General features: G+C 43.1%; 1 protein-coding gene across 3 annotated transcripts in view; it reads right to left on the bottom strand.

Annotated features, from left to right (window-relative positions):
• Window positions 1-1496: 1496 nt before the first annotated feature.
• Window positions 1497-27791, bottom strand: part of TUBGCP2 (tubulin gamma complex component 2) — a 34120-nt gene continuing 7825 nt past the window's right edge. For 2 of the 3 annotated variants that reach the window (XM_006126360.5, XM_025186280.3), the window contains exons 6-18: window positions 26009-26216; window positions 24005-24204; window positions 23123-23312; window positions 20034-20179; window positions 18311-18491; window positions 17435-17615; window positions 16601-16773; window positions 14640-14768; window positions 12411-12531; window positions 11037-11180; window positions 7623-7751; window positions 4745-4908; window positions 2626-2993 (exon numbers count right to left, since the gene is read on the bottom strand). In XM_006126360.5, the coding sequence (XP_006126422.1) occupies window positions 2879-2993; window positions 4745-4908; window positions 7623-7751; window positions 11037-11180; window positions 12411-12531; window positions 14640-14768; window positions 16601-16773; window positions 17435-17615; window positions 18311-18491; window positions 20034-20179; window positions 23123-23312; window positions 24005-24204; window positions 26009-26216 (2081 nt within the window). In that variant the 3' untranslated portion in view covers window positions 2626-2878. Of the gene's footprint in view, window positions 1636-2625; window positions 2994-4744; window positions 4909-7622; window positions 7752-11036; window positions 11181-12410; window positions 12532-14639; window positions 14769-16600; window positions 16774-17434; window positions 17616-18310; window positions 18492-20033; window positions 20180-23122; window positions 23313-24004; window positions 24205-26008; window positions 26217-27791 lie in introns of those variants that run through there. The other variant, XM_025186282.3, reaches the window with a different exon arrangement.

Genomic DNA, 27791 nt, shown 5'->3' with positions numbered 1-27791 from the left:
AGCTCAGAGAACAGTCGCCATAGTGAGCTGAGGGACGGACCCCAGGCAGCTGCAGCAGGTCAGATGAGAGGAAGTGGCAGGTGCTGGTACCTCCCACTCTGCTCCTGCTTCTGGGCCAGTCACTCCGTTGTTGTGGGCACCCCTGGGATCTGATCTCAGGCCACTAGGTCAGGGGTGGGCAAAAAGGCCTCCACAGGCTGGATGCGGCCCGCCAAGTGGATGGATCCGGTCTGCAGAGGCCCTGCTGCTCCCCCATCCCCAAGCCAATTAGGGCCTAGACGCAGGGGAGCACCCACAGCCTTCTCCGCTCTGCCCCCGCCCTGCCAGCAGTATGTGGCACTTCCAAGGGTGGGGGCAGAGCGGAGGCGGCTCATGCACTCCCCCGCACCCAGGCCTTAGTTGGCTGGGGGCTGGGGAGCACGCGAAACCTCCTCCTGCCCTGCCAGGAGCATGTGGCGCTTTTAAGCACCACGCACGCTCGCAGGGCGGGAGGGAGAGTGGAAGAGGCTTGGCATGCTCCCCCTGCCCCCAGGCTAATCACAGCCTGGGGGCAGGGTGCTGCATGAAGCTTCCTTTGTCCTGCCCCAGCCCTGCACTTCCAAGTGCCATGTGTTCCTTGCAGGGCAAGAGAAGGCTTCCTGTGCTCCTGTGGGCGTGGGGGTGGGAGAGCATGTCAAGCCTCTTCCAGGGCATGGGTGCCTAGTGGGAAGGGGGGGCAAAGGGGCTCCCTCGCCCACCCCGGGCCAGGTGCTACCGTAATACATCTACTAGGAGTGGTGTTGGAGCGGCAGCAAGACATCTCTGGGTTGAGCGAAATCCTGTAACTCTGGTGTTGATCACCGCACAATAGAGTCCAGATCTGTGTCCAGTCATCCCTTATCGCTGTGGAGAAAACCGTGAGTGGACCATGGTGCATCTGCGAACCAACAGTATAATCCTGAGTGGAATATAGCAGGGGCCACCACTTGAAGACTGGTACTTAACAGCGCTCCAGTGCTGGACATGGACTCACTAGAGGGAGCAGCCCCAATCCTGGTACCGGCCAAGACTCCTGAATTGCGTGAGAAGCCAGCACCAACTGGATAAGCAACTCCCTGGCTGCCTAATGGCGTGTAGATGGCACTGGGAAGGCCCTTGAGCTTGTGGTACCAAAAGGTGCATGACCCTTCAGGGGTTGGTCTCAATGGTCCCTTTCTGGACTCTGAAGTCAGTGATTTCTCTTGGCTTACAGACTGCATCTGAGGGCCACATCAATTGTGGCACTTACGAGTCCTTGCCTCTGCTCGGTGCCCTCACAGCAGATGTCCAAGGCCTTGGCACCGAGTCTTTGGGAGATTTGCACTCTTAGGCACTGGCGCGTGAATATCACTATGAGAGAGGCCAGATATGTCTGACTGTACTGCACTCTTAACTCTCCATCGGCTTGGATTTTATTATTCTCCCCTTCCCACTAGCATGCTCCAAAGAACATCCGTGCCAGAAACGATACGATCAAAGGTGGTTAAAAGTTTAATGAATATGGTGAGAGGGGAAGGGGAAAGAAATGACACTCCTTTCCTGAGCTGGTGATGGAAGTGATGGTTCCTGTAAGCCTCAGGCTTCAGTCTGTCATCAATCATCTAACGAATTAACCTACTGTGAGGAAAAACAGTCTCCACTTGTTAGGCCATTCCAGAAAAACAGAATGCTCTGAAGGTTCTGCAGAAACAGGCATATATGTAGCCAGAACTGAAACCACATAGGGTTCTACAGGTCAAATCCAACACCATGAACTACCCCTGGAAAGCAACTAGAGTACAGCCCCAGAGCACAGGACCCTACACAAAGCACCACCGTTTGCCATGTGTAGTAGCTGCCTGTACATGGCATACACAAGGCAGTCCCGAGGACAGCCCTCTGTGGAGTGCAGGCCCACAGTCTCTTGCAGAGCTTACAAAGACTTAGCTAACTGGAGGCCCTCCACGTGCAAGCCTGAATTGAAAGGAATGGAGATAATGGCCTTTGCCAAGTCTCTGGGTCACTTCTTCCAACCTAGCAACATTATTTTCTTGAATGAACTGATTGATCCTCATATAGATGTTCTGTATCCATTAGACCTTGGGAAAAATATTTCAGATGACCCTCCCCTGCCAATGAGAAATGTGGATTCATGTCAGCCAAAACATTTGCAGACTTCTATGGAATTCACTGAACTCTTTTGTCCAAACATTCAAGATAACCTTTTGTTTTTGATATTACTTCAATTTCATTTAAAAAGTTTCAACTAAAAATGGAACAAAAAAAGTTTAGTTTAATCAAAAACTGTTTTTTTTCAGATTGCTAAAACCCAAACATTTGTTTCAGATCATCTGAAATTGAATTTCTCTTTCAATTTTTTAGTTTGGCCAATGAACTGAAACATCTGCCACTATCAGAGTCAGAGAGAGACACTGAAAAAGGGCCTGGATCCAAACTTAAGTCAATAAAAGGACTTCACTGGGCTTAAGTGAGCTTCAAGCCTTAAATTGCAAAATGGAACCACCTGATATCTATATCTGTGAATTAGCTGAACTTCATAAGCTGACACAGCTTTAGACACCCAGAATGAATAAAGTGAGTTGTAAGTTCAGGGCAACAGAAACCAAATAATTCTGACAATTTATTTCTTTATATATTATACAACACACAGGTTTAATATTTGTTAAAAAAAGTTAACAGAAGTATCTCAAAATCCTTTCCATGTTTAGATCTCAGAAGCTCAAACACTATCATCCTAGATGACTACTGCTTTATAGCTTTCATGGAGTTTAAAGTGCAAACTACTCACAGATACAACTGGGCAAGAGTAATGTATTCAGATGCAAAAGGTGCAGCATCTAAAACATATATCACAAATGTTTCATTGGGTGGGTACAACCACCCTGGGAAGAAGAGGAGCTTGGGAAACTACCTTCTGACTCCTCTGTGCAGAAATATGCTCCAGCCGCTCTGTGTAGAATCCATTGAAGTCCAGCCTAGGGGAAAGCAAACACATGTTCAATAGTGTTCCCACAAATGGCTCACAAGTGTGAAAACGGAAAGAAGTGGTAACAGGCAGTGATTTCAAAATTCCAAGGTAAAAATGAGAGTTTCCTGGGCATACCCCTAAAATTTACCAGTTGCCACAATTAATGTTATTTATAATTTATGGTGTATTTACGGGAGATCTCACACAGCTAAATTCCAGTTCCTACATGGCTCAGGGTGGGAGCATATTGAAATTTCAGAAAAATCAAAGTTTGCCAAAATTGGAATTTTTGTAAATAAAAATGTCCATTTTGGAAGACTTTTCTGACAATCAAGCTTCTCCAGGGCTGGTGCTGTGGCCAGGGTGGGAGCAGCCAGACATCTACCACACAGCCCGCTCTGGCCATGTGCCAGAGCTGGGGCTGTGTTGTGGCTGCTCCCTTGGCAGCATGGACAACAAGGCCCCAGTCAGGTAGCATTCTGTCTCCAGCCCCAGTCCTGGGCAGGCCCCACGGTCCAGCTTCCATCTGGCCGCAGATAGAGCTGGCAGAGGCCTCCCCCTCCTGTTGCATCATTCAAAGTAGAATGATCATAAATATGCTGTAAAAGTAAGTTGTAAGGGTTCTCATCTGGAGCTCTTCATTGTGCTTTACAAAGGAAGGTAGGCAGCATTAGCCCCATTTTACAGAGGGAAAACTGAGGCACAGAAGGCTGGCATGACTTGCACTAGGTCAAATAGTAAGACTGTTGCAGAACTGGGAATAGATCCCAGAATTCCCAACCTCCAGACCAGACTATGCTGTAAAACTGAATGTTACTAATCCAAGAATCAGCTATTTTTTAAAGGAAACAGGATTCTAAAACATCAAGCAAAATAATGTGGAAGAGTCTTGAGGTAACAAACAGGTATTATAGATACTTTACTACTAGCTATTTAAAATTACTTCTATGAACATTAAACACCCTGTCCCCTCAAGGGAAAAAACAAGACTATACTTTGTGAACCAAAGCTACAGCCTATGGTCCACTGGGCTGTGCATCTCACATCTGCCCATTAGTTCTGTAACTACAGTTATGTCCACTTAGAAAGGTTAATACAAGACACATTTCTAGGTCCAAGATGGTAAGTATCCCAGGCTGTAACCCCACTGGTTTTTCTTCTGTGGCACACCGGATTTGGAATGCCAGTCTCTTCACCCTCCTCCATCCTCAAGCATCTCCTACAATTATTTGGTGCCTTAGCGAGGCGTTTCCAAATATTATATTTGGATTTCATTTAATTTTAACTCTCTCATAAAAATAATCCCAGTCCAGGACTGTAAATGGCTTGTCACCAGTGGACAGCAACAGCAAACAGTTTCAGTTCTTCTGGGGCAGGGGAAAAAACCACCGGCAGGGGGTGCATAAAGTGAGAGGCACTACTGTTTGATGCACATCAGTCAAGCTCAACTGAGAAGGATCTTCCCAGTGCATAGCATGTAGGAATGAGAAGCCAGCAGCACCTCAGCAGGCCCTACACATTTTGCCCCATGTTGCAAGGTAGCTGCAGAGAGCTCTTAAAGACCCAGTGTTACTAATAATCCCTTTATGCCTACCAGGTAACTGGTTACCCCTTTACTTCTCTATTGCATGTTACACTGAGAGCAGCTGGCTGGCACAACACGACAAAAAAAATAGGAATAAGGAACAATCTTCAGCCTGATCTGGAGTTGTACTCTTTCCTGCATGTATTACTCGGAGATAGTCCCACCCTACTCACCTATAAATGATGTTGATCATGCTGTGTTCACAGTCATTGGTGCTGTAAACGCTCAGTTTGTCCAAGAGATCCAGGAGATGAGTTGAGAAATTGCTGTCAAACTTGTTGATAGTTGCCTCAAAACCAGATGTTAGTTGGAAGGCATCTGCATGCTCTGCTAAAAGCTATCAAGAGGAGGCCACAGTGAGAGTGTCTGTGAGTCAATCATATGCATACTGTACTTGGCATAAAAGAATGCCTTTTCTTTTTTCAAACTATTGTTTCTATGCAACAATACTGCCATATTTCAAAACTGTTCCATCCCAGACACACCTTTCCTCATGTAGCACACAAGAGGATGAACAGTTATGAAATTAATTCTATATGCTTCCCTCAGGTAAGCTGCATGACCCAAGCCTAGAGCATGTCCCCGAGCAAGGTACTGGCACTTAGCAGACACGCCTTTGTGGAGTTTAAAAATATTGTCCTGCTGGTCTGGGGGACAATCCAAGGCCCTGAAATGAACCCTGATGACGTTGTACTATTTTGCCTCAAGAACATGCCTGATCAAAACCTGCCACTGATGACTTATCTCCCTTCTCAATAATAAATGTTAAGAGCATTTCTTATCTTTAACAGCAGTGTGGCTTTAACTGATCTCTACAGTATTTCAACACAGGTACTATGCTCAGAAGCATCCTGTGGGTGGCTTGTTTTCAAAAGCTACTCCCTGCTGTACAAAAGACAGGTTCAGCAGGCAAACAGCAAAGACCACCAACAGACCACCTTCACGCATTTACACTGCACTAGTCTATGCTGGCCCCCTAGTGGCTGTTTTCAAGAATCAGCAGAAGACAGACTGAGCTGCAGGGTGAGAAAAGTTACTTATACATTATATATATGAAAATAAAGGAAGAAAACAAAACCAGGTGTCCTAGCTCTAAAAGGGATGGGCTGGAAAGAGTCTCACCATCTATATTCTAACTGGCTCACTCACCATGAGACACTACTTTCACATCTCCAAAGGAGCCAAGCCACACAGAGGCCATGTATTGTTGCATGCTGCCCTTGCTAAAAACTGTTCAGAACTATGTAATTAGACTAATGTTTGCTGTGAGCAATACTATTCGGCTGAAGTTAGGTAATGTACATTTTTAGCAGGATCAGCATTCTCGTTAAATCACAAAGGAAAAAGAAAATGCTATGAAAAAAGTTACTAACTTTTTGCAACAGATCTTGGACAACAACAGTTACATTTGTTCATTGCACTCTTAGGCTATGTCTACACTGGCGCAATCTTGCGCCAGAGATATGCAAATGAGGCTAAGCGTGGAATATTGCCGAGCTTCATTTGCATATCTAATGAGACGCCTTTTGCAGAAGAGGCTCTTGTGCTAGAAGGAGCTGTCTACACTGCCCCTTCTTGCACAAGAAAAACCCACTTGCGCAACGTGGCTACACTGATTATTTTCAGGAATAACGGCATTGCGCAAGAGGGTTTTTCTTGCGCAAGAAGGGGCAGTGTAGACAGCTCCTTCTGGCGCAAGAGCCTCTTCTGCAAAAATGGCGGCTCATTAGATATGCAAATGAGGCTCAGCGATGTTCCACGCTTAGCCTCATTTGCATATCTCTGGCACAAGATGGCGCCAGTGTAGACATAGCCTTAGTGCATGTACCCCATAGCCTGTTGCTGGAATCTTTTCTCATTGGTACCTTCTGGGACATCACCTTCTGCTGCCACACACTGCTATAAAACACCTAGCTTACCTGTGCTCCCCTCAGTTCCTTCTTTTCAGAAACTGACCCAAAGGGTAGGATGATAGATCTCTGGGAGCTGCCAGGCTGCTAAATGTAGGGAACACAGATTCAGGTGAAGCAGCTGACTGCAGTCTTGAGAGATCAAATCCAGGTGCAATGGAAATAAGATTGGAGTCACCACTAAAAGATCCAGAAAATGGAGAACCAATATTGGTGCAGCCATGCTGGGACTATTAGTATAACCCACATGTTGTTCTGCTGGATCTTTAGAAGCATTCTGTGAAGGTGTAGAATTGGGGGAAAGCATAATAAAGCTTGACCACACAGGGTAGCAGGAAGGCATCAGTGATGGAACCCAGACTGCAACCTTGAAAGGAGCAGAACTGGTGACATCTTCTGCTGTATTTGCGACAAGGAGTCCTGTGGCACCTTATAGACTAACAAGATGTATTGGAGCACAAGCTTTCGTGGGCAAAGACCAACTTGATCAAATGCATGTAGTGAATATTTCCAGAGGCAGGTATAAATATGCAGGCCAGAATAAGGCTAGAGATAACGAGGTTCATTCAGTCAGGGAAGGTGAGGCCCGCTTCTAGCAGCTGATATGGAGGTGTGAACACCAAAGGTGTATCTAGACTACATGGCTCTGTTGATGGAGCCATATAAATTAGTTTATTCGGCATAGTCAAAGAAGTGGGGATTTAAATAATCCCCGCTTCATTAAAATAAACATGGCCGCCGCGCTGTGCCGACACAGCACGGAAGTCTAGATGCAGATCTGTCAGCTGGGGAAGCCTCTGCCGACCGATTCCTTATGCCTCGTGAAACGAGGTTTACAGGATCGGTCGGCAGAGGCTTCCCCAGCCAACAGATCCGCGTCTAGACTGCCGCGCTGTGTCGGATCAGCTGATTGTCGGCACAGCGCGGCGGCCATGTTTATTTTAATGAAGCGGGGATTATTTAAATCCCCACTTCTTTGACTATGCCGAATAAACTAATACTGTGAAGTATCTCTATGGCTTTTTCAGTGCAATGGAAGAGAGAGAAATCAGAGAAACCAGGCTTCCAAGGCGCAGTCTGGAAGGAAGAATTAGCCAGTTAAGAACAAGTACATTAATATTCTGAAAAGCGAGTGCCTTACTTTATTAGTTAGCTGCTTCTTCAAAGCTTCCTCGGCACGCTCCTGCTCTGTTGGTGGGCCCAGCATTGTGCCGTGCTCTAACGTCAGCCGGCCCATCTCATTATTCAGCTTCATGCTCTGGGTAAATCTCTGTGGGAAGAGTAGATGATAAAACATTATAAAGATTAAAGCACATTTCTATAGTTAAAATGAAGCATAAGAACTTGTTTAGATTCAGGCAGGACTTTAGAACTTCAGTAGTTCACAACAACATTTATCCACAGTGGTGGGGTACAGGGATTCAAATCCTGGGTAAGGTAGCAATGAAGCTGGCGTTTCCTGTCACTGCCCATTCAGTTCATCACTAGCACAGAGCATCATTTTGCATAACACACCCATGCTGGCTCATGACACACCAACACAGCTGTGTTACAGGTTAGGATTGAGGTGCATGGGCAGACCTGTGTAGGGTGCCTATGACTGGAACAGATAAGGACAGAGATGCACTGGCAGAGTTTGGGGAAGAGGGCAGAAAGGAAGAGCCTAGGGTACTGAGGGTTAGAGCTAAAATACAATGACAGAGATACACAGGGAACCTGCACAATATACAGCTGAATACTGACTTATGTTCTAACCATGAGGTTAGAAGGCTGGGTATAAGGAGGACCAGGCTAGAACTAGGCTAGGAACAAGCATGTGCAAGAATCACCACAGTTGTGGGCGAATGCTTGGAGAAGTCAATGAATGCTGCTGCTGCTGGGCTTAACAGCCAGTCTGCTGACTCTTCTAATCAATCAAGCATTTATGACAAATCTGAGGAATTGTCCCTGATTGTGGCGCCAATAGAGGAAATTGTGGAACGAATAGATAAATTAAACAGTAATAAGCCACAAGGACCAGATGGTATTCACCCAAGAGTTTTAAAGGAATTCAATTATGAAATGACAGAAGTACTAACTGTTGTATGTAACCTATCATTTAAATCAGCTTCTATACCAGATGACTGGAGAATATCTAATGTAATGCCTATTTAAAAAAAGGCTCCAGATGTGATCCGGGCAATTAAGCTGAACAATTAAGCTGAAGGTCAGTAAGCTGAACTGCAGTACCAGGCAAATTGGTTGAAACTATAGAAAGGAATGCCATCATCAAGCAAACACATCAACTCAGTGTGCTGGGGAAAAGCCAACACAACCTTTGTTAAGGCAAAATATACCTCACCAGTATATTAGAATTCTATTAGGACACTAACAAATGTAGACATGGATGGTCCAGTGGATATAGCATACTTGGATTTTCAAAAAAATCTTTGACAAGGTCTCTCAGAGGATCTTACACAAAGTAAGCAATCATAGGATAAGAGGGAAGGTCTCATTGATCAATAACTGGTTAAAAGACAGGAAACAAAGGATGGGTATAAATGGTCAGTTTTTAGAAGGGAAAGAGGTAAACAGCAAGTTCCCCAATGCTATTCAATATATTCATAAAATGACCTGAGAAAAAGGGTAAACACTGAGGTGGCAAATTTTATATAGAATCATAGAATACTAGAACTGAAAGGGACCTTCAGAGGTCAAGTCCAGTACCCTGTCCTCACAGTAGGACCAAGCACTGTCTAGACCATCCCTAATAGATATCTATATAACCTGTTCTTATATATCTCCAGAGATGGAGATTCCATGACCTCTCTAGGCATTTTATTCAAGTGCTTCACCACCTTGACAGTTAGCAAATTTTTCCTAATGTCCAACCTAAACCTCCCTTGCTGCAGTTTAGGCCCATTGCTTCTTGTCCTATCAGCAGAGTCCAAGGACTACCATTTTTCCTCCCTCCTCGTGACACCCTTTTAGATTCTTGAAAACTGCTTTATCATGTCCCCACTCAGTCTTCTCCTTTCCAAACTAAACAAGCCCAATTCTTTCAATCGTCCCTCATAGCTCATGTTCTCTAGACCTTTAATCATTCTTGTTGCTCTTCTCTGGATCCTCTTCAATTTCTCCACATCTAAATTAGTCAACAGTTAAGTCCAAAGCAGACTGTGAGGAGTTACAAAGGGATCTCACACAACAGGGTGACTAGACAACAAAATGGCAGATGGAATTCAATGTTGGATAAATGCACACTGGAAACTATAACCCCAACTATACATACCAATCAATGAGGTCTAAATCACCTATTACCACTCCGGAGAGAGATTCTGGAGTCACTGCAGTTAGTTCTCTGAAAAGAACCGCTCAACACCCAGTGGTAGTCAAAAAAAGCTAATCTTATGCACCATTCGGAAAGGAGCAGAAACAAAACATGTATGCAGTTCTGGTCACCCCATCTCAAAAACAGTTGCCGTTATCTGCACAAAAATGGTTGGACTAGCTTCCTTATTAAAAGACTGTTCAACTTTAAAAAGAAAACTGAGGCGGGTGAGACACAGTTGATAAAATCATGAATGATGCGAAGAAAGTGAATAAGGAAGTGTTACCTACCTCTTCTCATAACACGCAAACAAGGGGGTCAAACAAAGAAATTAATAGGCAGCAGGTTTCAAACACACAGAAAGAAGTACTTCTTCACACAATGTATAGTCAACCAGTGGAACTCATTGCCCAGGGATGATGTGAAGCTCAAAAGTAGAAGTGGGTTAAAAAAAGAATTAGGCAAGTTCATAGAGGGTAGGTCTATCAGTGGCTAGTAGCCAAGATGGTCAGTGATGCAACTTCATACTCTGGATATCCATAAGGATTGACTACCAGATGGTAGGACTAGATGACGGGGTGGTTCACTCAGTAATTGTAATTTTGTTCACTCCCTTTAAAGGATCTGGCAGTAGCCAATGTTGGAAGATAAGTATTGGGCTAAATAGAGCATTGATCAGAGTCAGAACGACCATTTTTATATTCTTAAACACCACAAGTCAGCTCTCATCGGTGCTAAACTCTGAGCATGCTTGGGGAAAAAATCTAACTTTCCCTGAAGTAGGATATTTTCTCTTCTTGCCAAAGGAGCTGTCAGAATAGTAAAAAGAAAGCTAAAGAGGCTGTTCAGAAGAACAGGGGAGGCCAGTGTTAAACCTAAGCCTGTGCAGCTCACAAAAGGGATGGGTAAAGTTGGACTCCATTCAAGTGACTCTGTGCCCCCAAAGTGGCAGTGTTGGCTGGCTCTGCAGCAAAATCCCAGCCTGGTGTGTGCTGTGGAATGGTTCATGTAGTTGCTCCCAACAATGGTTCCCAGTTCCACAGGCTGTAGGAATGATGACTGTTACCCAAGACCTCAATGTGTGGAAGGGACTGTTGGATAACAATGAGGATCCCCCCTTTCTGCAGCGAAAGAGGTGAAATATTCCAAAGGAAGGGCAAGTCAAAAGAAATGGCACTGTGAGAAGAGGGAATTGACACTTTAAACAGCAGTGAACACCCTGGTGAGCATGGGGAGGCCCCATACCTGCATACAGTTTGTGAACATTACACAAACGGACATCAGCTTGGAAAAAATCTTCAGCAGCTCGGGATTTGTTAGCATGCAGTCCTTTAGACAGTTATCCAGAAAGCTTGTATGGTGGCTCAGGACATCATCAATATTGGAAGCCTGTTGGAGGATAACACAACAATAACCACCACATCAATCAATTCTTTACACTATTTGCTATCAGATATTGAGACAATTATAGTGCTTGAAATGTAAGGTTAGACTCAGTCAGGAAGTATGTTATGGGAACAAAATGAGATTGGAAAATGCTAACCTTCTGTAGGCTTTTACAAGTTTTTAGCCATCTCAATGGATATGGTTTAAGTTTTAACAAGTTTACATTCAGATAAAACTCTACTGACTCAAAATGTGCCGAGATTAAGAACACAAATCAAATCTCGAGAAGGTTATTACAGCAAACACAATGAAGACATCTGCTCAGATTTTTCAGGGCCAACGGGGTCACAAAAGCACAATCTTTCCCAGGACTAGAATGGAATAGAGCTAAACCCCATTTCCTGACTAGTCAGAGATGTTGCTTCTTTCTTAATGCCAAGGGGATCCTTTTCAACAAGTGCATTCTGACAAGAAAGAGCTAGCTCTGATTTGGAAAACGGGGAGAGGGGGGAAGACTGGCACAAAGCTGAGAGGGACTGCCCTTTCCTTTCCTTATCTCAGTGATCCTAATTCATGGAATACCAAGTAGGGAAAAAGTGGCGAGGAGTCCTGTGGCACCTTATAGACTAACCGAAGTGTTGGAGCATAAGCTTTTGTGGGCAAAGACCCACTTTGTCAGATGCATGTGACATGCATCTGACGAAGTGGGTCTTTGCCCATGAAAGCTTAAGCTCCAACACTCCTCGCCAATTTTGCAGATTCAGACTAACACAGCTACCCCTCTGATACAAGTAGGGAAACTGGCCCAGACAATCCCAAAGTGTAATTAAAAGCTAGTTTTGTGCTCCAAATCTGTACTGCAAAGCATGCCTTATTAAAATAAAAGGAAGTTTTGCCCAGCTGCTTGGGAAAGTCTAAATTCTTGCTGACAATTCCCTTACAAGAATGCATACTTTCCTTTAATTAGCAAATTGATGATTAGGATGATTCTATTTCATAACCAATGGTAATAATGAACAAAAGCAATGCATGTGTCACCCAACTTTCCTAACAGTCCAGTCCTCTAGACTGTTGGAGAGATTGAAGTGAATATTCAAAACAAATATTTACAGTTAAATATAGGGTGTAAGTAATTAAAATCTGACTTTTTTCTTAAACAAAAGAGATAGAAATGACAGTACAGAGACTTGTAACTCTCATCCAGATGGCCACAGGTCCAACCACTAAACTCACCGATTTCAGGTTTTTCTCAAGGACATGCCATGTTGGTTCCATCACTTCAAACATCATGTAATACTGGATATTCTGTACAAAATTCAGCATTCGCTGTCGTAGCGTGAAAGCACCAGCAAACCTGAAAGAGGCAACAAACAGCAAGCTCAGAAAAGTGGCTGTTGACTTTGAAGAAGCACAAATGAAGACAACCACCCCGAATGCAGAAAAGTGTGTCTTTCTGAAATCATGGGAAAGGGAGGACAGACACGAATTGAACAGTATATTCCAATTCCACTGTGCTTCAGACCCACTGGTCTATGGTAATGCAAGAAGAAGCACTCAGGTAGTGTGATGGTTGGTTGATAAACAGGAGAAGAGGCTGGCACAATGGAAGCTGGCTGGCTTTTACAGACACAAAGTGTTTGCTTTGTACTCCCTGATTGCCTACAAGAACTAACAGCTGCTGAAGAAAGGGGAGCTCCACTTCCTTTCCCTACATCCTCTGCTCTCTTTCTAGCTAGGTCCTAGTGACAAGGTGAGAAAGCAAGATAGCAGTGTGGCTGCAGAAACAAAACTGCTTTTTCTTTTGAACAGGTATACACGTGCCAAAAACCCGATTGTTGACCTGAAGTACTTCAGGCTATGGGGCTTGTCATATAATTTGCTTAGAGAAAAGGGGCAACCCTTCAAGGGGTAAGTCTGTTGGAGCCCTTGAAGGAGACCTGACGACTGGAGCCACAACCATGCACAATGAAATGGCCGATGCCATGCCCTAGGGTGTGTCTAGACTACATGCCTCCTTCGACGGAGGCATGTAGATTAGCCAGATCGGAAGAGGGAAATGAAGCCGCGATTAAAATAATCGCGGCTTCATTTAAATTTAAATAGCTGCCCCGATCTGCCGATCAGCTGTTTGTCGGCAGATCGGGGGAGTCTGGACGCGATGCCCCGACAAAGAAGCCTTTCTTCATCGACACAGGTAAGCCTCGTGAAACCAGGCTTACCTGTGTCGATGAAGAAAGGCTTCTTTGTCGGGGCATCGCGTCCAGACTCCCCCGATCTGCCGACAAACAGCTGATCGGCAGATCGGGGCAGCCATTTAAATTTAAATGAAGCCGCGATTATTTTAATCGCGGCTTCATTTCCCTCTTCCGATCTGGCTAATCTACATGCCTCCGTCGAAGGAGGCATGTAGTCTAGACACATCCCTAGTAGCAGAGTCAGCAGCATCCAACCCCATCTGAACTGAAATTCTATATACTAGTTTTTCCTCCTCCAGCAACTGAGAAAGTATTGCCATGCCTCCTCTGGCAACCTGTCCACACTCGGTCTATACATTTTAATCTATTGTCCCAGAAGTTAAAGTTATAGGCTGTGTCTAGACTTCATGCCTCTGTCGTCAGAGGCATGTAGATTAGACACATAGGCAAAGTCAAATGAAGCCGCGATTTAAATGATCACAGCTTCATTTACATTTACATGGCTGCCGCGCTGAGCCGACAAACAGCTGATCAGCTGTTTGTCCGCTCAGCGCGCTAGTCTGGACGCTCCCCTGCCGACATCAAAGCCCTTTGTTGGCAGCCCCGTTATTCCTCTTGGGACGAGGTTTACCGGGGCTGCCGACAAAGGGCTTTGATGTCGGCAGGGGAACGTCCAGACTAGCGCGCTGAGCGGACAAACAGCCGATCAGCTGTTTGTCGGCTCAGCGCGGCAGCCATGTAAATTTAAATGAAGCCGCGATCATTTAAATCGCGGCTTCATTTGACTTTGCCAAAACAACAAATCTACATGGCTCCGTTGACGGAGCCATGTAGTTTAGACATACCCATAGTTCCCCCTCAACGCCAGCTAATTAATGATCCTGAACTGCAGGCCAGGTTGAGTGTTTTAACATACTTTGATTTCAGGGTAGATGCCTGTTGCTCTGTCCTCTTTCTTATTGGCGATTAAAACCACAAGAGATCTCAGCGGGGGAGGGTGTGTGCGCGCGCACACTTTACTAATATTTTTCTAGTACTAAATTCTCCTTAAAGAAGAACCATAAAGTTCAAGGTTTGACTTAATCAGCAAGTTTTCTATTAGATGCTGAAATGGTGCTTCAAACAATTGTAGTTTGCTCTCCGCCTGACAGAAACATGTATAACGATTCAGTGAAGGGACCAAAATGAGGAATGTTTAAAAATGTAACCACTAACATGGAGGAAAAAAAGCCTTCACAATGCTTTAGTAGGAAAAAACAAGCCATACCACTTAGCTGAATGTAGTGAATACTCCTTAGCAGCTTTATTGCTGATCCAAACATTGCACAACTGTCTCTCCACATGCTTGCAATAGAACATGTGTCTGAAAAGCATCTGGTATCTGGTTAAAGCTTTCCTGGAAACAGAAGACAGGAAAAAAGCAAAAATAAAGATTAAACACCATTCCAATCAGCAAGCAAGATAAGGTTGCTCAGTATACCCTACACAAAACCAAACCACAAAGCAACTTAATAAAAACGAAGGCATCTCACATAACATACCTTTTACTTCTTCATCCAGAGATGCACAACTCATTATTATTGCGGTTGTTTTAGTATCTTCCCCATTAAGAAGGCCAGCTTTCTAGTATTCCCTCCTCAAATTCCCAACACCATGAATTGCTAACCCGCCCCTACCACGCCCTATCTGACTGTTCTGCACAGTTCTGGAAAAAAAATCCCTCATGCCTGTTTGGAGAAAGAGTACCAAAACACTGACAGATACCAAAACATGCAACAGTTCACCAACTACACTAAAAAACAGTATTAATTCTTCAACTTTTTATTAAGATTTTTAAGAGAAAGAAACAGACATTCGGCCAAGGACCCAGCTCTGGACACACTGACAGCTGTTTTATGTGTTTTCAATGCACTAACAGGGGAACAGAGGTGAGTGGGGACTGGCACTTCTGTTAATATCTTTGGGTACCAAATGTTCAGAGAAGCTTATGCTCCACTCAATAGATACAGCTTTTTGCAGAGTTCCAAAGCTCTGCAGCAGAGACCTGCATCTCAAAAACAGAAACATGAACAGACCACCCCCCAGAAGGTTTGCTTTTTAAGCACAGCCCTCTGTACAGAGCAGACTCTAGTCCAGAAAATCTGCTATCATGGAAGAAAAGGGCCTGACATCTAGAGGCTATGATAGGAGAAATACTGTCAGGGAGACTAAGTACTCGGCTCAATGAATTTTTTAGACAGCACAGAGCAATCTCTAACTTAAGCCTAAACCACAGAGTATGGATCAAGTTTACACTACTCACCTGTAGAGAGCAAAAATATTTTCTTATAAGCATGATTAAAAAATAAAGTCCCACAAGCCTGTTGATTTTTAAAAAGTGAGGCCCAGATTAAGGGATATCCAATTTTGGTCATTTATCAATGGTGAGTTCACTGGAACTCATTTTGTTCCTCGCTGTTGCAAGAGCAACCTCTAAACTATTAGGATATCATGGGCAGGACTGTTGATACTTGCTGATGAAGGCAGAAGACTATCACAGCTTAAGGGAAATTTTCAAACCCTCATAACTTGGTCAAATAAAAATCAGTTTTTACCGGAACACTCAAGGCATTTCTCAATGACAATGGTTAACCCGTACTACCCCTTGTTTGATGCTATAACTACTACAGACGTGCTGTTTAAAAAATAATGGGGGAAATGTATTTTCCCAACTCTTCTATCATTCAAAGAATGACTGATCCAGTTGCTCAAACTTTAAAACAAGAATTCACTCTAAAGCAGAGACCTGATCTGGAATATTTCTGCCTGAAAGGTTAATCATTTCAGAAAATCATGAGTATCTGACAACAGAGGGCCATGAGAGTTAGATTGGAAATACTTAGCAACATCTTTTATAACTTACGATTGCCTATCTTATTTAATCAATTTTATGTTTTTATACATTGCAAAACAGAAGGCTGAAGTTTTAAAGATTCCTCAGATATTTTGGGCATTTAGCCAACAATTTAGAGGTTTTAATGCAGAAAAGGTCATGGTCTAAGGTTCTAACAGGCAGAGCAAATGGAAGTAAATGACCACAGTGCTACCCGTTTACCCATCACTAATGTAGGTAGTTTGCATCTTTGAAGAAAAAGAGGCACTCTCTTATTTTGTCTTGCTTTTTTAAAATACAGTACGAGTGCTCTGCAGAAACAGGTTTGTCTTTTTCCTTCATGGACTAATACTTACCTATTTATAATGAGTGACAGAGGCCATTTGACAATGTAATCAAAAGAAAATGCTTCCAGGCCACTGAGAGTGAGCTCTGTGGGATCAGCATTGATAATGGCCTTTTCCTGTTTAGTTTCAATGGCCAGAACTCTCAAAAGCTGTGTAATGAGATCATGGGGCATCAGGTCAATCTGTAAAGAAACAAAGAGCAGAAAAAAGATGCTGCTGGATATTTTCTATTGATGCTTGGCTGTAGACATGTGCGGCAATAGGACTGGCCAGAATGCATTCTATGGAGTGTTGTTAAACTCATTCTCTAATCTTCAAATCAACACCCAAGTAAATAGGGCTGTTAATCAATTGCAGTTAACTCATGTGATTAACTAAAAAGTAAATAAATAAAAAATAAAATTGCAATTCAATGCACTGTTAAACAATAGAACATCTACACAGCTCCTTTTTGCGCAAAAGTGGCTGCTAATTAACTATGCAAATGAAGTGCAGTGATATTCCATGCTGCGCTTCATTTGCTTAAGCTTTTCCGGAAGAAGGCTACAGTGTAGCTCTAGCCTAGGAATAAAATGCTAGAAACAAAAGCTGAAGTACTCACTCAACAATACTGCTTCCACCTCTTTCTACCACCACCGGTCAGAAGAGAGGTAAAAAACGAAGCAGAAATGGAAGTGGAAAGATTATCTTGAGACAGCTGAAAGGGTTCTTTCTTCCATCTATATTTTCTAGTACTATTTGCTTTGCTTTTGCTTTTCTCTTTAAAGCATATGGATTTTTCTAGGACATGGACAGGCCTCGCTTCTCTATTTCAGATTATTTTCTGTTTAAATAGACTCTTACCTTTAAATCATCTTTAAATGGGTCTGTGTTGGCAGTGCTCATTCTCAAGGCTAATTCAAGCAAAGCTTCTAATCTAGTAGGTATAATATCATCTACAGGCTTTTTCAGTTCCTCTTCTGTTAGATCCATGAAGTGAACAAAGAAATCCCCTTGGTCCATTAGGAAGTAGTGCTTTATAGACCTGCTCAACGAAATAAATACAAAAAAGAAGTTGCACCATAGGTGCTCTAGCCTTCTGCTTTCATGCTTTATTTCATGTGATCTTTTGGAGAACTAAAGTGATCTGTGTGGGCAATATAGGGGAAGCTATTTTAAGGCTTGCTTGTTGAGGTTTCTAATTCTAATTGCTAATCGCAATTTTCTACTAGGTTGTTTTCACACTGGTTCTTTGGCTGGGTGCTTTCTCCCATTTAGTGTCTTCTGAAGGTTTTGAGGGACCAAAAGCTTGGTGACATGGAGATCTACAAATATGTTTGGCAACTGAAAACTTCAAATAGAATACACTTGCTGTTGGCTGAATGGATTACATACAACACAAAAAATATACAATCATTAAAACCAGAATGGACGAATCACTACAAAGCATACTATTAAGAATGACTCTGCACTGGCCCTGAAGAACGCACTGGATGATTTAAAACGTCTCTGATTCTGTGAACTCCAAGTGATATAAACTTTTGACCTAATCCTTGACAGAACCATTAGTTTTTCACATTAAACTCATAAAATTAGTTTGCTTTATTTTTGCAGATCAGAATTTTTATTGGAACTGCAATGATGCAATGGTAACATGGCACAGCAAAAACCCAAAGGTGAAAAGATCATTACTTCACTATTGAAACAAGCACTAACATACATTTAGGAAATAAATCAAACCTCAAATGAGCCACAAGTTCTTTTTCCTCCATTAAGAAATCCAACAGAACCCTGCTAGCATAGTTATAAGCTTTTTCTATTTGCTCTACATATGCTCGCTCCTTCAGTGTGTAGATGATCTCTTTAGCTTCAGGGCAGGTAACATCACAACCGCATTCTCGGACAACATTTAAATATTTCCCTAAAAGCAAAAAGTGGCAGGAGTTGCTTAGTCTGACTAATATTAATGTAATTAATTTACACTTTCTCAAACAGGGAGACATTTAGATCAAAACTTTCAAATAGATATTTTGGAAAACTGTACCCAATATGGCTTAAACACTTTTAAAAAAATGTATCCTAGATATCTAAACTTAGACTCCTAAATCCACATTTAGGCACTCAGAACTGACCTGATACCCAAAAATGGTAAGCAATCTTAACTCTTAATGAAGTCATTGGGAGCTGCAGATACTTAAAACCTTTGAAAAGTCAGGGATTGTATCTCAGAAGTGCCCAGCACCTAGCACTGCTCACTGAGAACTTGTGAAAAACTTGATTACTTCATTTATACACCTAAATCAGAACAAAGTCCATTTTGAAACTCAGATTTACTGTGGGTGCTGAGCCCTGCTGAGAGTCAGGCCCCAGGCTACATGTGAGTATTTCAAAGCAGTCTACATCATCTCACAACTCACTTGTGTGACGTAAGTACAAATTATCACAGTTTTACAGGTAAGGAAACTGAGGCACGGTGAAGGGAAATGACATACCCAAGTTCATATACAATGCTATTGTCAGAGCCAGGAATAGAACTCAGCACTCCGAGGTTCCAATCCTGTGGCTTAACCATTAGTTGATCCTTCTTCTCTGGAAGGAGTATGCCAAGGCATACTGTAGTCTTCACATAATAAAAAACGCTGATTAATTTTCACAGAGCCTTAAACCCACAAACTATAGCCCCCAAATCGTACACCAACAATGTGAAAACAGAAAAGTTGACATGATTACTGACTTTCATTAGGCGTGTCTGCAATCTCCATTGCAATTTAAATGGTTAACGTAGTTTAGTTCAACTATGAGATGAATAGTAGAAGAATTTATAGTAACCACTTTCTTCCTGTGTTTTCACTAAGGATGTTAAATAACGATTAATTTACCAGTCGAGTAGTGGATGGCATTTCCATCCACTACTCGACTAGTCAATAGGCACTTCTGCATTCCTCCTTTGAAATGTACAAGAGCCCCCAGACTCCGGGCTCCGCGGGGGGCTCTTGTGCATTTCAAAGCAGAAGCGCCCGCATGGAGCCTGAGGTCAGCGGGGGATTCAGAGTCCCCTGTTGACCCCGGGCTCCATGCAGCACTGCTGCTTTGAAATGCCAAGCAGAGCTGGGATCAGCTGGAGACTCCCCAGCTGATCCCAGGCTCCATGCAGCATTTCTGTGGAACCTGGGATCAGCTGCAGACTCCCCAGCTGACCCCAGGCTCTGTGTGCTTTGAAATGCCACGCTGGAGCCTGGGATCAGCTGGAAATGCGTGGCGTTCCATGGAAATGTGTGGCGCTGCCCCCTTTGAAATGGCGGCGCCAGGGTACGGGCTCTGTGCAGCGCTGCCGCTTTGAAGTGCCCCTTCTTTGCCGCCTCTATCTCATAGAGGCAGCAAGTGGGGGGATTGACTAGTCTTTAACATCCTTAGTTATCACTATAAATTTTAGATGCTTTCATTCAGTCAGTCACTTACTTACCTGTGCTAAGTATCTTGTCAGCCATTTTCTGTAGGAAAGATGGAATTTGTTGCTGAACAACAGTGTATCTTTGATCCCAATATTTGTCATTATAATCTTCTTGTATTTTCTCCTTCTGCAACTCATGTTCTTCCACCATGAACTCGCTGTGCAATTAAAGCAGGTTTTTTAGATACAAGTACAAATAAGATTATCATTTAGCTTGACCTCAAACTGATAATGTGTATTTTTGCGGATATCTGCTTTATATCCATAGGTATCCGCATGCACATCTGCGGATATCAGTGGCTCATTTTTGCAGATATGGATGCAGATACGAATTTTGTATTCGCACAGGACACTAATAATGTGATACATCAGAAATGGGAATCCAATGGGGAATGTGAATAAGTGTCAGAAAGCACTATTTGTAATTACAGAATTTTAGAAGTCCTCTACCAGGGCTAAGCACAATTAAACTACAATGGAATAGGTTAATAAATTAGCATTAATTTTAGTGAAACATGTACATTACCACTGCAAGAAAACATGCGTCTTTTGAAAACATCTAAATATGCTGGAAAACTGTAGTTCATTCTAAAAATGTCATCCAACCATTAAACATACATAATAAAAATATTGCATAATCATTTACATTACAAAAAATACTTTTACAAAAACATACTTCCACAAAAGCCAGGATATTTCAGATTTCAGTTCCCAGAGGGTCTGTAACCCAAACTGTTTATAACATCTTAAAGACTAACAAAATATGTAGGTGATGATATGAACTTTTGTGGGCACAACCCATTTCTTCAAATGAATTCATGGGAATGTGAATGAATGAATTTTTAGATATAACAAGTACAAACAAGATTACCATTTAGCTTGAGTTCAAACAGATAATCTACATGTTTTGTTAGTCTTTAAGGTGCTGCAAGACTATTTGTTGTTTTTTTAAGTTTTTTCCAGTTAGGGTATGTCTACACTACCCTCCTATTTCGAAATAGGAGGGTAATGTAGGCATACCGCAATTGCAAATGAAGCCCGGGATTTGAATTTCCCGGGCTTCATTTGCATAAGCCGGGCGCCGCCATTTTTAAATCCCGGCTGGTTCGAACCCCGTGCCGCGCGGCTACACGCGGCACGAACTAGGTAGTTCGAACTAGGCTTCCTAGTTCGAACTACCGTTACTCCTCGTGGAAGGAGTAACGGTAGTTCGAACTAGGAAGCCTAGTTCGAACTACCTAGTTCGTGCCGCGTGTAGCCGCGCGGCACGGGGTTCGAATCAGCCGGGATTTAAAAATGGCGGCGCCCGGCTTATGCAAATGAAGCCCGGGAAATTCAAATCCCGGGCTTCATTTGCAATTGCGGTATGCCTACTTTACCCCGCTAGTTCGAACTAGCGGGGTAGTGTAGACATACCCTTACAGACTAAGCTACCCCTCTGAAGTATTTAACATGTCCTGTTAAATAATCCTATTAATGGATGTAGTGAGGTGGAGTGGCCTCCCTTCAAATTGGAGAGCAAGGGACCACTACACTCCCCCTGGTGGGCAGAGCCAAACCTGCCCTCCCCCCTCCCCGACAGAAGTACCCAGAGAGGGTAGGACATAAAAAGGGAGGGCTCTACAGCTCAGCTGAGCAGGAGATATGGAAGGAGGGAGATGTCTCCAGCTCACTTCAGAACTTTGAAGCTGAAACTGCACTGTGTAGTGCCCTGGTCCTAGAGGAGACTGACCCTGGACTGGATTTGGCATGACCCCTAGACTGGGGTAGGAAGTAACCCAGTGAAACCAGACTTTAAGAGGCTTAGGCAAAAACCTATTCCACATTCTGCTCTACCCAGAAGGCCAGAGACCCAGACTCTATGTTTGCTGGCTGCCCTAACCAGGAGGGTTAGGCTAAAATCTAACCCTTTCTCTGCCCCAACAGTTCTAGATCTCTGAGTGCTGTTTACCTTCACCTGGAGGCTTAGGCCTTGTCTATACTACCTTGGGCCATCAACCTAAGTTACACAACTTCAGCTTATGAATAACATAGTTGAAGTCAATGTATTTAGGTCTTCTTACCACAGTGTAGGCAGCTAATGTTTTCCTGTCGATTCTGCTTACACTTCTTGTTTTGGTGGAGTACCAGAATCGACAGGAGAGTGCTTGGCGGTTGATTTATCATGTCACATAAAGATGCGATAAATCCATTGCCATTGGATCAACTGCTGCCTGTTGAGCCAGCCTGTAGTGAAGACATGCCCTTAGACTAAAGATTGCTCCCTGCTCTGACCTGCCCAGAGGGCAAGAGTTTCCCTTAGAGACTGTTAATGTTGTCTGCCTCAGGCGAGGTGGGGGCAAGAAGAAGGAGGCATAAGATTGCTTGTGCTCTGCACACCTAGCGGCCCAGAGCTCTAGACTCATGATTGGTGTCAGCCCTAACTTTAACACTCTGGACTTAAGACTACAGGCAGTCCCCGGGTTACGTACAAGATAGGGACTGTAGGTTTGTTCTTAAGTTGAATTTGTATGTAAGTCGGAACTGGTACATATTGTAGGGGAAACTCTACCAAACATTTCTCCAGAACTCAGTTTTATTCTCCCACACCTCACTTCCCTCAGTCCTTTATTCTCAAGCTGAGGTGTCTGCTGAGAAAAGCCGCTCCGCGTCTCCCTGGTCTGCTGGGGGGGGAGGGGGGGCGCTAGCTTCGCGTCTCCCTGGTCTGCTGGGGGGAAGCAGCTAGTGCGGGGTTGCCTCACCCCATTTGTAAGTAGGGATCCGATGCAAGTTGGATCCATGTAACCCGGGGACTGCCTGTACTTACTGCTCTGCTCCACCAACAGGGCTAGAAATCCAGACAGTTAACAGCGGTCTCCCCTGTTAGGAGGCTATGTGCTATGCAGAAGAAGCAAGTATTTTATGCAATGGATTTTGGGATGTTTTCTGTACAGACACTTGGGATGCAGGACGACTGGCTAGCTGGTACAAACGTGTTTTTAATATAATGTAAAAAAAGTACTTTATTTTGTTGATACTATCATTTATTCAAAAGCAAATCAATATGCACTAGAAAATGAAAAATTAAGAAGCAGGATTTAACTTTGTTTCAATGTTGTTACCTGTATGGATCATTGATGATTCCTCTATAGATCCACTTCTCCAGAATTTCAAAATAAGGCACACTGGCTGCCTTGGTTAAGTACAGACATAGCTCTTGTGCTTGGCTGTCTCCTGTATAATTGAAGGTCCTGTCGTGAAGTAAGCTAAGGGTTGACCCTCCCATACACTCACCTTTATCCACTGAAGTGGCTGTAAGATTAAAACAAGAAAAACCCCTTAGCGAAAGGTATTTTATTTAAGTCTACACATTTACAGAATGAGTCATTTTGTTAAAGGCTTTAAAAGCTCAAAAGAAAAGACTTAAGATTCTGAAACACTGGCTCAATTATTGGCAGTTCACACAAACATCTTGTTATGAAAAGAGTTATCAGTTAATTAGTTGGCTAGATTTCACCATAAGAATTGTGGCTTATTAACTCAGCTGCTACATGGAATGCAACACACTTCTCATTTTTAAAGTGCACACATGCTATTATTTACCTGGTTCTTAGCAGTCATTCCATTTAAAAGTGACCTGAAAACATTTTTAATTAAATTACGGGGCTGTGCCCGCTGCTCGCTACGCTTGCCAACCCCCCTCTCTCTGGCCACACTTTCACAGATATATGCTGATAACATGATGACATCATTCTGTTGCGCTGCAGGAAAAACTTTATGTATATAAAGAGACAAGAAGTGATGTAAAAAATCCCTCAAATCCTCCAAGTCACTGGAGTTAAAATCAAGCACATGCAAAAGTGAATGATTATAGAGTTGTGAACACTGTATAGATGTAGATTGCTGTATGTAATGTGGGCACCATTTATAATTCTATGCAGCTTTTGGAACTTCGTCACAAAGGCATGAGAAATTTATCATCATTACAAAGTACAGACACTTACCAAGTGAAGCAAGAATCTCCATGGTCCTCATTGTGGGCTGGATATAAAACCACAGTTTCTGTAGAGACAAAAGCCCTTGTCTCTGAAGATGCTCCAGCTGGGTGATAAGAATCATATATTCTTTGATAAGAGTCCTCATAGCTGCTGCCAAAGCATGATTTACTTGTCCGTACTCAAATGAAGATTTTTCCTCAATGAATCTGCAAAAAGCCAAACAAAAATTGTTTGGGAAATGGCGGTGTTTATATTTTCAGAAGCTCTATTTGCACTACATTGTAGAAACATGAAGGGCAAAGTGCAACTTACAGTACTTAGAAGCTGCACTGTCATCTTCAAATATATGCAGTTTAAAAATATATATATAAGTAGTTTTAGTGACAACACCTGCCTTAACTCCCTCCAGTCAATTTCTGTGGTTCAACAATCACAGTTCTGCTTTTTAAAAAGCATTCCCTCACCCTAGCGCTGTGTGAAAGGTAGGGTAATAAGTAAGGCTCCATGTTTGTTACAGAACTCGCGGATTCAGTGACCTTTCATGACTTCTGCAGTGGCTGCTGCACGTGGCCCGGGAGCTGCCCGAGCATCTCCTGCACTGGGCGTCATTGTTTCAGGCCTCCCCACTGCCCAGTGGAGGGGAGCCTCAAGACTGGGTGCTTGTTGCACCACGTGCTGCCTCCACCTGCAGGCACAGCCTCTGCAGCTCCCATTCACTGTAGTTCACAGACAAAGCAAGTTGCAGAACTGAGGCTTTGGGGTGGAGTAGAGACAATAGATGGAGCTAGAAGCAGGAGGTTGCTGCTTCTCCACAGCTGGGTAACATCAAGCCTGCCCCAGTACACCAACCCTCCCCCTCCAGCACCCACGGTGCCCCCCCAAGAACCCACATCATCCTCTTGGGCCACAGTGCCCCTCAGGCCATGCACCACTAGTACTCACAATGCCTCATGACTCTCCCCTTGCCCAACACCCATGATGCATCACGGTTACCTCGCCTCTCCTTCTCCCAAGTTTTAGTCAGGGGTATAAGTCACGGACAGGTCACAGCCTATGAATTTTTGTTTACTGCCTGTGATCTGTTCATGACTTTTATTAAAAATACTTGCAACTAAAACGTAGCCTCGGGAATAAGGTATAGCTGACTTCACATTAGGGATGTTAAGAAGCTAATCGAGTAGTCAATGGAATTTTCATTGACTACTCAATTAGTCAATAAAGGGAGGTGCTCACTACCGCTGTTGTGGCACTGCATTTAAAATGTAGTAAGAGCCACTAGACTCTTACTACATCTAAAGTGCAGAGCTGCAGTGAGTTTAGCTCATGAGGGTGGCGCGAGTTGGGAATGAGCAGTCCTGGCTTACGCTGGCTCCGGGACCACCACAGCTCTGCCTCCCCTGCCCCTTGCCCCACACACCATGGATATGGTGCTGGGTGGAACCAGCTTTTAAGACAGCTCCCCATCGCCACCAGCACTGGCTCCTGCTTCCCCCCACACCCACTGCCTCTGAGGAGCAAATAGTTAAATAGTCACTTGACTAGTCGCTTACATCCCTACTTCACATATGCTTGATTCCTCTGCTTTTGAAATGCGATATGAAGACTACATTTAGAGGAAGTGTAGTAATTAATCTACATCAGCAGTATGTGCAAAGTGCTCCCAACAACCCCACTAGCCAAGGTTCAGAGGAACATTCAGCATGCAACACACCACAAACTGCAGTTTCTGCTCCCACTTAAGACTTCAAAATCCCTGAACCACATTAAAAGTGGTGATGGTGATGCTAGGACATCACAGCTCCTCTCCACTCTGTTACTAAGATGATTCAGTAGAGACTCAGGTAAGGGCTGCACAACTTTGAGGAACTCCAATTTTTATTGTCCCAAACTAAACTAAAGCATACTTGCAAATAAAACATCTGCATAAAACATCACAAACTGAGATTCTGTATTTCAGCTGTGGGAGTCAGACCCAAGCAGACATGGGAAAAACAAGGTCACATTGGCTACCTGGTCACAGTGGAGTAACTCGCAGCTACAGGAAGAATCCTGGTCACTAGCTCTTTGACTGACATGTCCAAATTGGGATCCACTAAGAAAGCTCGATTCTGTCTGCCTATGAGAGGTTGTGCTGTGATGTATCTTCCATCCACGCCAATCAAGACATACAATAAGTCTTCCACAACTGTGGACTCTTGAGACGCTAAGGGTAAGGTACCTATTTGAAAATAGAGGACAAAAAGTACAAAATCTGAACACACAACAGAAGTATCTCAGCACCTTTTCATTCCTCTGTGGCATATTCAAGATGGATTAAAAAACAGTGAAACATGGCAATGAGATACTTTTAAAGGGACAGTATGCACCATTTTCCTTAATGGCAGTGCTGTTTTCCCACCTTTTAGTATAAGTGGAATGAAATTAGGCTTTGAAGGATGGGCAAACCAAAGCAATCTTCAGTTAAGATTGACCCCAGTGTACTGAGTTGGATACTTTTAAAACTAAAATCACATAGTTCTGATCTAGTACAGTTTGAAATTTTCTAGTCTGGCACCGTTGGGACCTGACCTGTACCGAACTAGAGAATTTGCCATACCACTGGAGGTCAATATTATTTAGCAGCATTACCAATTTTTTCACTGCTTACTGGGTTCCTAGAAGACATTTAGGGGCAAGCTGAAATCAGGGATTTATTCAAAAAAGTATTATCCAGGGTATGTCATAGGGGCATCACAGAGTCAGGCCAACCTCCTACACCTATAACAATAATTAATGTTGGTAATGATTATCCTGTGACACTGAAAGATCCCAAAGTGCCTTCCAAATCAAAGAAAGATTAAATCATGTTCAGTATAGTTTTAGTGTTAAGCGTATTTTTAGAGATCTGGGTGTACACAATGTGCGGCCAATAGGGATATTAGTGTCATAAGATAACTATGACAAACTTTACCTGTATTAAGGATGTAAAAATTCATTTAAAAATGTAATAGTGTAGCTGCTTCAGCTCGAACAGAATGAGAGTGCAATACAGGCAGCTCAGGAATTTCTGTAACTCATCACACTGAACAATGCATTGTTTATCCTATCTGGAAGTAGTTTGAGCAGACATACCATGACTCATGATACTTAGCACAATAAACTGTCTAGATGACTTCCTAAAACTATGATTTCAGTCTGAGTAGTATGCAAGAACCTGCCTAGCACCAAGTTAAAGTTAATGGATATTGCTTATCTCCTAGAACTGGAAGGGACCTTGAAAGATCATCAAGTCCCATCCCCTGCCTTCACAGCAGGACCAAGTACCAAACACTCCTTTATTAGCATGAGATTGTGGAAAGAAAACTGCTAAATTAACTATCTTTTTTAAATGAAACTCGGACTCTATTTTTTATAAAAAACTGGGATCAGGTGGAAGAACCACCTCATCTTTATCAAAATTCGTAAGCGGCAGAATAGCCAACTGGGCATGCAAAGCGCTCACTCTTCTGACTGACATAAAGTAGTCTTTGTTACTGATATTAACAGATGAATAAAATAACGAACAATACGCAAAGTATTCAAGTAATGGCCAAAATACAATAAGCTGAAATAACAACCAGATGCACTTTTAAAGATGAATGAAACAACCTTTCAGATGTTAAGTATGTTAAATATTGTGGAAAAACAGGGTATGGAAGCTGTCACTGGAAAGTCAAATTTATTCCTCAACTAACCAACAAATCCGGTCCATTTTTAACATGTAACACTTACTTATAGATAGCGTTTTAAAACTAACAGAACATATTGTACCAAC

This window comes from Pelodiscus sinensis, chromosome 8 (assembly GCF_052426305.1).
Source record: "Pelodiscus sinensis isolate ZL-2025 chromosome 8, ASM5242630v1, whole genome shotgun sequence".
Taxonomy (NCBI): Eukaryota; Metazoa; Chordata; order Testudines; family Trionychidae; genus Pelodiscus; species Pelodiscus sinensis.
Note: the sequence above shows the minus strand (reverse complement) of the source record. Positions and strands in the feature narration are given on the sequence as shown.